This window comes from Nyctereutes procyonoides, unplaced genomic scaffold, assembly GCF_905146905.1.
Source record: "Nyctereutes procyonoides isolate TBG_1078 unplaced genomic scaffold, NYPRO_anot_genome, whole genome shotgun sequence".
Lineage (NCBI taxonomy): Eukaryota > Metazoa > Chordata > Mammalia > Carnivora > Canidae > Nyctereutes > Nyctereutes procyonoides.
Genome location: NW_026575044.1, coordinates 39286804 through 39297723, shown reverse-complemented (window position 1 = coordinate 39297723; position 10920 = coordinate 39286804). Strand labels below are relative to the sequence as shown.

General features: G+C 38.3%; 1 protein-coding gene across 1 annotated transcript in view; it reads left to right on the top strand.

Moving 5' to 3' along the window:
- The first annotated feature begins 221 nt into the window (after positions 1–221).
- The window catches only part of MIB1 (MIB E3 ubiquitin protein ligase 1), a 139358-nt gene continuing 128659 nt past the window's right edge, over positions 222–10920 (top strand). Inside the window, exon 1 of the mRNA XM_055323758.1 lies at positions 222–575. Coding sequence (XP_055179733.1) covers positions 347–575 — 229 coding nt within the window. The 5' untranslated portion in view covers positions 222–346. The remainder of the gene's footprint in view (positions 576–10920) is intronic.

The window sequence follows — 10920 nt, the reverse complement described above, 5'->3', positions numbered from 1 at the left end:
AGCCCGGAGGAAGCGGGGCAGTCCCCGCCCACGGCCCCCTCCCCTCTGCCCGCCCGCCGCAGCCGCCAACGCCGCCGCCGCCAACGCCGCCGCCGCCGCCTCGGAGCCGCTGCGGTCAGGCCTCCAGTCCGAGCGGGGGGCGCGGCGGCGGCGGCGGCGGCTCGAGAGCGTCTGCGGGCTTGCCGGGGACCGCGCCGCCGCCCCCGTGAACTATTCCCACGTACCCCGGGGCTCGCTGCCGCTCCCGCCGGCGCCGAGAGGCCGGCCCGGGCCCAACTCCCTCACGGGGCCCCCGGCGGCGGCGGCGGCGGCGGCGGCGGCGGCGGAGCCCACCGCCCGGGCCCCAATGAGTAACTCCCGGAATAACCGGGTGATGGTGGAAGGGGTCGGGGCCCGGGTAGTGCGCGGCCCGGACTGGAAGTGGGGGAAGCAGGACGGCGGCGAAGGCCATGTGGGCACGGTGCGGAGCTTCGAGAGCCCCGAGGAGGTGGTGGTGGTGTGGGACAACGGCACCGCCGCCAACTACCGCTGCTCCGGGGCCTACGACCTGCGCATCCTGGACAGCGCGCCCACGGGTAAGTCTTGGTCCCCTGACCCCCCCGCCCCCCCCCCCCCCCCCGGGCGGCGCGCCGGTGGAGGAGGGGCGAGGCCGGCTGGGCGTCGGGCAGCCTGCGGGGAGCCCGCAGGAGAGCGGGGGACAGCCACAGGGATGTTATTAGGTCCAGTACCTGGTGGACGAAAACTTGGAGAACAGACCCCGCCACCCCCACGGGAAATGGTGGCAGCACCGTCACCAGGATGCTTTCAAGCCTGGAAGGCACAAAGCGCCGGGAAGACAACAGACTGGTCCCCTCCTCCTCCTCTAGGGACAGGGTCTGGAGAGGCCCGGCTAATAAGCCATTGAAATTAATCAGCCACCGAGTGATCACTGTCTGGAGAGAGGCCTGCCGAGCCATATGGTGTTTAGTTGACGGGTTACGATTGCCGAGGGGCCTCTTGTAGCTCGGATTCGCTGAGATACGGTGTGTGTGTGCGTTACCTCCTGTAACACACAGAACGGAGCTGAATGTTAATTGGGGCCTTGTGGAATGATTTTTCGTCTACATTGTTTCATTACCCATAGAAGGAAAAACACTCTCTAAGCTGTTGAGCCATTTCCTTGTGTTAAATACTTTTTCCAAGTGGAGCAGACACCTGCCCTTTTTTTTTTTTTTTTTTTTTTGGTCGCTAATAGCCCATCTCGTATGTAAAGTCATATCAGGGACTTCGCCGTTCATGCACAATGAGTCAAGGTCCTCGATTCACAAAATTTCAGGGATCTGACTCTAAGACTTTTATGCAATGTGGTAAACGGAAGAAGGTTTGTGCTCATAAAATAAAGATCTAACTTTATTGGATTATTTTAATCAAAACATTTTAACAGATTTGTCCTCGATACTCTATTTAGTAGAAAGTAGTTAAAACATAAAATTTGTTACTTTTCTGAATGCATAAATAAGCTACTTTTAAAAAACTGAGGTATCATTGACATATATTAGTCTTCTGTGTACAAGATAAAGATTTGTTTGTATATATTGCGAAATTATCACAGTAAGTCTAGTTAGTATCCATCATCATACATAGTTAATAAGATTTTTTTCCCTTTGTGACGAGAACTTTTAAGATTTACTATTTTAACAACTTTCAAATATGTGATAGTGTTATTAATTGTAGTCACCATGCTGTACATTACATCCCATGACTTTATTTTATAACTGGAATTTTGTACCTTTTGACATCCTTCACCCATTTCACCTACTCCCACCTCTGACAACCACCAATCTGCTATTTGTACCTATGAACTTTTTTTTTTCAGATTCCATGTATATTTGAGATTATATGGTATATCTCTTTGTTTTATTTCACTTGGCACAGTGTTCTCTAGATCCGTCCATGTTGTTGCAAATGGCAGGATTTAATTCTTTTTTTATAGCTAAGTAATATTCCATTATATATATATGTGCCATATTTTCCTTATTCATTCATTGTTGTTGGACTTTTAGATTGTTTCCTTGTCTTGGCTATTGTAAATAATGCTGCAGTGAACATGAGGATAGATTAATCTTTTTGGGTTACTGTTTTCTTTAGGTAGATACCCAGAAGTATTGCTGGATCCTCTGGGAGTTCCATTTTTCTTTCTTTCTTTTTTTTTTTTTTTTTAAGATTTTATTTATTCATTCATGAGACACACACACACACAGAGAGAGAGAGAGAGAGAGAGAGAGGGAGGCAGAGACACAGGCAGAGGGAGAAGCAGGCTCCATGCAGGGAGCCGGACGTGGGACTTGATCCCAGGTCTCCAGGATCAGGCCCTGGGCTGAAGGTGGCACTAAACCGCCGAGCCACCCGGCTGCCCTGGAGTTCTGTTTTTAATCTTTTGAGGAACCTCCATACTGCTTTCCATATTGGTTTATACTAATTTATGTTCCCACCAACAGTAAACAAACATCCTTGGTTTTGTCCACATCCTTGCCAATCCTTGTTATTTCTTGTCTTTTTGATAGTAGCCATTTTAGCAAGTGTGAGGTGATATCTCACTATGATTTTGATTTGTGTTTTTATGATGATTAGTAATGTTGAGCATTTTTTCACGTGTCTGTTGACCATCCATATGTCTTTTTTGAAAAAATATTCAGATCCTCTGTCCATTTTTAAATCAGATTTTTTTTTGCTGTTGCATTATATGAGTTTTTATGTATTTTAGATATTAATCCCTTCTATGTATTATTTGCAAATATTTTTTCACATTCAGTAAGTTGCTCTTTCATTTTGTTGATGCTTTCCTTTGCTGTGCAGTGGTTTTTTAGTTTGATGAAGTCCCACTTGTTTATTTTCATTTTTGGTGCTTTTGCTTTTGGCATCAAGTCCAAAAAAATCATTGCCACAGTCATTGTTAAAGAGCTTACTGCCTCTGTTTTCTTCTAGGAGTTTTATGGTTTCAGATCCTAACTTTAAAGTCTTTAATACGTTTTGAGTTGATTCATAAATAAGCTACTTCTAAGGCTTTATCGTTGAGTTTGACAAAGCCTAATGAATCTGAAATGGGTTCATATTTATTATTAGCAGCAACAAAAAGGAAACACAAGCCAGCTCAGTTTTTTTGAACAGATAATTCATAAAATTGTGTTTCCTAGCTGGCTATTTAAATATTTGAAAAAGATGTATATGCGTGTCCCAAAGAAAAGATTCAACGGTACAAAAAGGGACAGCCATTGTTATCAGTTTCTTGTGTGTTCTTACATAATACTCTATTTATTGCAGGCATGTTTATTAATATACTGTTAATCTATCTTTTTAAAGTACAAATGGTAATAAGCTATAGTCTCTTTTGCACTTTGGTTTCTTTCACTTAATAGTGTATATTGTCAGTTATTCCATGTTAGCACATGTAGGTCTACCTTATTCTTTCATAACTGCATAATATTCCAGTGACTGGATGTCATACTTAACTAGTGCTTTCTTCATGGGCATTTATATTGTTTCAGGTCTTATTTACAATGATGCAATGAATAAATTCTGTGCATATGTGCTGAGTACTTCTGATGTGGAATTGCTGTATCAAGGGATACACATATTTAACATTTTGATAGATATTGACTAATTAATGTCCAAAGACATTTTACTAGTTTACACTCCGACATGTTATACTGTATGAGGCATATACCTGTTTCTGCACACTCTTAAAATTTTATCTTTGCTACCTCAAGCTAAAGTTTGACCACAATTCCATAATTTGGAGTCATTTTGGTATCAGTAATTGCAGGTTTATGGGGAAATTTAAATATCTTTCTAGGGTAAAGTGTAACAAATCCTATACTACAGCAGTTTTTGAAGGGTTATTAATGTTGTCTGTATGCTTTGTAGTATGAAGTACATCTGTCATGAATAGTTTCATTATCTTATATAAAAGATGTTTTTAGAAGTAATTGTTTTAAAAATCTCAGTTTAATTTACAAGATAATTTTACCTATTTATTTAAAAAATATTTATTTATTAATGAGAGACACAGAGACATAGGCAGAGGGAGAGGCAGGCTTCCCGCAGGGAGATGCGAAACTTGATCCCAGGACCCCAGGATTACGACCTGAGCCAAAGACAAACTCTAAACCACTGAGCCACCCAGGTGTCCCAATTTTACACATTTAATTTGCTGTGTGTAACAATTCATCTTGTTCATCTGATTCTTTTAGCAGACTTTTTTTTTTTTTTAAGATTTATTTATTTATTTATTCAGAGAGAGCGAGAGAGAGGCAGAGACACAAGCAGGCTCCCTCTTGCGGGGAAGCCTGACGTGAGACTCGATCCGGATCTCCAGGATCACACCCCGGGCTGCAGGCGGCGCTAAACCGCTGCGCCACCGCGGCTGCCCCTTAGCAGACATTTTAAAAGCATTTCTAGATGCAGGGTAGCTCTAGCCTTATGCAGTGCTGTTGAAATGTATTTTAATTCCTAGGATTTAATTTCTTCAGTTTTTTTTTTTTTTCCCTTAAAGGATTGAATAAATCACAAACAAGCTCTTAGATCTGGCTTTACCCCAGGACTATCCTACTACTTTCAATTTTCTTTTCTCTTTTTCCTTCAAGATATTTGATAATTGATGTTTATTGGTACCTTATTACATTCTCAAGATTTATTAAATATTACGTATAGTTCTGATTTTTACATAGTAGTTAAAATAATAAATTTAACCTTTTTGAAGTAATTTCAGGTTTACAAAAATTATAAACAGAAAAATAACATTGGTTATTAACTAATCTACAGACCTTATTCAGATTTCACCAGTTGTCCCACTAATGTCCTTTTACGGGTTCAGGATCCAATCTAAAATCTCAATTACTTTGAGATGCTACAGTGCAGCATGACTAGAACTTTGAGCTGCATGTGAGGCTGTCAGATTCTCTAGCTCCAGTTGGTCAGTCTTTACTCTCGTGGTATTATTTTTTTACTCTATCAGCGTTCTTAATCTTTTAGATTTTCTTTGTTCCAAGCAGCAGCTCAAAGTTCTAGTCATGCTGCACTGTTGAAGTCAAGCTCTGCCCTTGGGAGAGTATATGACATTGTCATATCTATTTAACTATCAGATCTTACCCAGTATTTCAAATTACTGAAAACTTACCTCTTTTGTAAAGCTTCTTTTGTTTTTGAGAAGAATTAGCCTATTAATATTTGCTTTTAAGTATATGGTTAGGGGCAACATAAGTAATTACATTACCAGGTGTAGGCGAAAATTTTGTTAGAAATTAGAAGCCAGGGGATCCCTGGGTGGCTCAGTGGTTGAGCACCTGCCTTCGGCCCGGGGTGTGATCCTGGGGTTCCGGGATCGGGTCCCGAGTCTGGCTCCCAGCGTGGGGACTGCTTCTTCCTCTGCCTGTGTCTCTCATGAATAAATAAGTAAAATCTTAAAATGAGATATTTTATGTATGAGATCAGTGTATTAAATAATTGTATTTATTTTTAAAATATTTTATTTTTTTAGTATTTTTAAAATATTTTATTTATTCATGATATATATATATATATATCATCTATATATATATATATATAGAGAGAGAGAGAGGCAGAGACACAGGCAGAGGGAGAAGCAGGCTCCATGCAGGGAGCCTGATATGGGACTTGATCCTGGGTCTCCAGGATCACGCCCTGGGCAGAAGGTGGCGCTAAACCACTGAACCACCCGGCCTGCCCTGGGTTAAATAATTTTAAATACAAATTTCCTTCTAGCTTTGAAAATTTGACTTGATGTTAAGAGTAAAGAGCTAATAACTATTCATAGAACTAATTCAGAGCTAACCTGGAGATACAAATTTAAAAACGATAACTTTCACCCTGGTCAGATTGACAAAAATTGAAAGACTAGAAATAGGATGTATTGATAAAGAATATGGGAAATCAGAACTCTCAGGTTATTAGTGGGATAGTAAATTGATAAAACCAATTTAAGAAGCAATTTGCCAATCTTGTAACTTCACAATGCACATATTCTGCAACTAAGGAAATCTTCTAAGTGTATGTCTAGGAGATCCTCAGGCACAAATCCGTAAAAAGGTATATAAAAAGAAACTAATTGCAGTATTGTTTATAAAAGCAATAATTTGATAACTACTAAAAGATTATATGTAGAATAATTTATCATGTTACACGAGTCTCATACAATAAAATATTAGCAGTTAAAGTGAAAGAATTAGTGTATATTTACCAAATATATGTGAAGTAAAAAAGTAAGTTTTAAAAAGATACTGTAGATAATACTATGCTTTTTATGCAAATTTTATGAAAAATTATGAAAAATATACGTAGAAAAAGGATAAACACCTAGACAGAAAGGATCCAACCACCAGGGTGGTATTTTGGTATTTTGCTTCTCAGAATATTCTTTTTTTAAAAAATGGGAGCAATATGATTTTTTTCACTGTTTCTGAAAATCTTAGTTTAATATGTTAGTAAATCAAATAAATCTAAATTGACCTTGTTTCCATTCTTGATTTTGCTAGATGCTGTAGCTTTTAGGAGACCTCTTGAAGATAGATAGTTGATCCACAGGGAAGAAGTGTATTTCTGAGTATATTATCCTGGTTATTAAGCTCTTATGTCTTGGCTTCTACTCTATGAGGCTGGAATAGGACTCTGCATTTTCTTTTTTGCCAGCTGGGTCCTTGTTGGTTCTGCCAGTAGGGGATGACTGGAAGGTTGAAGTGGGAGAAGAGACTTGTTTTTTTCTGTTTTGCTTGCTTGCTTTTGGTATCATCTCATCCATCAGAATTTCAGTGTCAGTATTTGATTCCAGTATAACCAGAAATATCCTTAGTGTGTCCCCACTCACTGACACCAGCACCAACCAGTCACAACCCCTCCTTTCATTAAGTTCTGGATCCTAGCCCTATGGGACCCGTTTTTTAAGCCTCTTACATTTTAGTATATTTTTGTTGTTGTTTCCCATTTTTTTTTTCGTTTCCCTCTTTCTAGAAGTGATTTTTTTTTTTTTAAGATTTTATTTATTCATGAGAGACACAGACAGGCAGAGACACAGGCCAAGGGAGAAGCAGGCTCTCTGATGTGGAACTCCATCCCAGGTCTCCAGGATCATGCCCTGGGCTGAAGGCGGCGCTAAACCGCTGAGCCACCAGAGCTGCCCTATAAGTGGTGAATTGGTGTGGTTTCTATCTCCTGATTGGACCCTAATACTGTTTACTAAATTTTAATTCTATTTTTCTATTCCATTACCAGTTATGTATAAAGTTTTTATTGAAATTTAGCAAGTAATTTTCCATCTTTTCTGATGCTAATCATTTCTTATGTATGAATGTTTTACTTAGTATATTTTAAATCAATGAATTCTGAATTTTCTGAACTTAAAATGAGGTAAAATATTACTTTGTTTTAAGGATGTGAATATGAAAATTTATTGGTGATACACATAATTTAATATTAAAGACTATATATAATGATAGAAACATCTCCAAACATCAATTTACATCTTGTTTACTCTAGTTTCATTTGGACAGCACTTACTTTCTTACATCATCTCTACCTGGGACATATTAAATCGGTATAATTAAAAAATCTTACAGAAAGCTTACCACCAACATCTTTTTCATTCCAGAAAATGTGTGCAATTTGAAATATTTATTTTGCATTTATTTTGTAACTGAAAAATATGGAACTCATTAATTTTGCCTCTTAAGCACTTTGTCTCAAGATAATCAACGTGTGTCATTAGCATACCTTCCACAAATCCAATTGATTAGGCACAAAAAAGCTGCAGCATGTCTTAATGTGCCAGAGGTGAGCAACAATGGTGGGGCCTGGTTACTCTCAGTCTCTCACTCACCTTCAGTACACCTGTGTTCCTTGTGTGATGTGTGAATTTTTGTATAGGTCCTCTGAGGGTGCTAGTGTCAGCTGACTAATTTACAGTTAGTAAAAATCTCACTCCTAGATTTTTAGGAAAAAAAAAAAGTTTTTGTGAAAGTCTACAACCCCTTTTTTAGAATGCTTGGGAGTCGAGTTTATACTTTTGGATTTTAGAACTATAATATATGTTTGCGACACAGTACGAAACACCCACTTTGAAGTCCACATCTGGACCATGTAATCAAATAAATTAATATTTCTGCAGGGAAGCATGTGAATAATTACACTAAGGGGATGATAAAGACCACCTACTATATATAGCCTTTTGTTTTTTCAGATCAAGGTTTATCACTAAGTGAGTTTGCTGCTAACTTTCAAAACACTTAGAGTTTGTAATTATAGGTAAGACATTGTGGACTTCCATTTTCTCTTGCATTTCAAAGGATCGTGTTCTGTATCCCCTGAGTTGTATACCTCACTTGGGGAAACCATTGCTCTAAGTCACCTAGCAGGAACTTAGGCATTTTAAGTACTTATAGGAAAATGGCTTTTTAAAAAAGAATATTCCTCATCTTTTTTTTTTTTTTAAGATTTTATTTATTCATAGAGGCAGAGAAAGAGAGAGAGAGAGAGAGAGAGAGGCAGAGACACAGGCAGAGGGAGAAGCAGGCTCCATGCGGGGAGCCCGATGTGGGACTTGATCCGGGGTCTCCAGGATCACACCCCGGGCTGCAGGCAGCGCTAAACCGCTGCGCCACTGGGGCTGCCCTATTCCTCATCTTCTTAAACTCATTTATTTTCATTTGTCCCCATATCATTCAGCTTGCCTCTTTTACCATCATGTCTGGATTACAGTGATAGAACATCTCCATTGGACCTAGGAACATAGCATTTTCGTTTTTTTTAAATGAAATAAAATTGACATACAATGTTATATTAGCTTTAGGTGTACAACAGTGATTGAGCAGTTCTTTCATTACTCAGTATTCACCATACTGAACGTAATTATCATCTGTCACCGAAGTTATTACTATATTATTGACTATATTCCCTACATTGTACTTTTCATCTCTGTAAGTTCTTTATTTTGTCACTGGTGGTTTGTATCTCTTAAACCCCTTCACCTATTTTTTGCCAGTCCCCCTACACCTTTCCCTTTTGGCAACCACTAGTTTGTTCTGTATGAGTTTCTTTCCCTTTTTGTTGTTGGTTTTTTCATTTTTTTTTAAGGTTCATGTATAAGTGAAATCAAATATTTGTCTTTTTCTGTATGAGCTGTTTTACTTAGTGTAATACCCTTTAGATCCACCCATGTTGTTGTGAAGGGCAAGACTTCATTCTTTCAAGGTCTGAGTAATTAATTCTCCATTGTGTGTGTGTGTGTGTGTTTGTGTGTGTATATATACACACATCATTATTCATTCGTCTGTTAATAGACATGCAAGTTACATCTTTATTTTGGCTATTGTAAATAATGCTGCAGTAAAGATAGTGGTGCACATATCTTTTTGAATTAGTGTTTTCATTTTCTTTGGGTAATACCCAGGAGTGGAATTACTGGATTATATGGTAGTTCTATTTTTGATTTTTTTTGAGGAACCTCCATAGTGTTTTCCATACTGGTTCCACCAGCTTACGTTCCCACCAACAGTGCATGAGAATTCCCTTTTCATCACATCCTTGCCAACATTTGTTATTTTCTTTTTGATACCAGCCATTCTTACTGGTGTGAGGTGATATCTTATTGTTGTTTTGACTTGCATTTCTAGATGATTAGTGATGCTGAGCATCTTTTCATATGTCTATTAGCCATCTGTACTTCTTTTGAAAAATGTCTATTCAGGGATTCTGCCTATTTAATTGGTTTGTTTTACTGTTTAATTGCATGTGTTATTTATATATTTTGGATATTAACCTTTTATCAGCTATATCATTTGCAAATATCTTCTCCCATTCAGTAGGTTGCCTTCTTGTTATGTTGATGGTTTCCTTTGCTGTAAAAGCCTTTTAGTATGATGTAGACCCAATAGTTTTTTTTGCTTATGTTTCCTTTGCTTGAGGGAGGAGACATCCAAAAAAATGTTACTAAAGCTCATGTCCAAGGGATTACTGCCTAAGTTTTTTTCCCATAAGTTCTATGATTTTGGGTCTTATATTTAGATGTTTAATCCAGTTTGAGTTTGTTTTCATGTATGGTGTCCATTTTCATTCTTTTTCCTGTAGCTGTCTAGTTTTCTAGTTGTCCCAACACCCATTGATGGAGGAGACTCCATTGTATATTCTTGCCTCTTTTGTTGTAAATTAATTGACCGTATAAGCGGGGGTTTATTTCTGGACTCTCTATTCTGTTCCATTGATCAGTGTCTATTTTCGTGCCAGCACTGTATGTAGTGTTTTGATTACTATTACTTTGTAGTATCACTTGAAATCTGAGATTGTGATATCTTCAGCTTTGTTTCTTCTTTCTGAAGATTACTTTGGCTATTTGGGATCTTTCATGATTCCATATGGTTTTAGTATTATTCTACCTCTGTGAAAAATGCTGTTGGTATTTTAATAAGGATTGCATTAAGTCTGTGGATTATTTTAGGTATTATGAACATTTCAACAATATTAATTCTTCCAGGCTATGGGCACAATGTCTTTTTCTGTTTATTTCTATTGCCTTCAGTTTCTTTCATCAATATTTTACAATATTCTGTGTTCAAGTCTCAAGTCTTTCACCTCGGTTGAATTTTATTTGCAGGTTTTTATTCCTTTTGATACATTTGTAAAAGGGATTGTTTTCTTAATTTCTCTTTCTGCTACTTCATTATTAGTGTTATTAGTGCAACAGATTTCTGTATATTAATTTTGCATCCTGTAACTTTGCTGGATCCATTTATTAGTCCTAATAGTTTTTTGGTGGCATTGTAAGGGTTTTCTGTGTATGGTAGGTAATCTGCAGATAATGATGAATTCCTTATCAATTTGGATGCCTTTTCTTTCGTTTTTCTTTGCTGTGGTTAGGATTTTCAGTACTATCTTGAA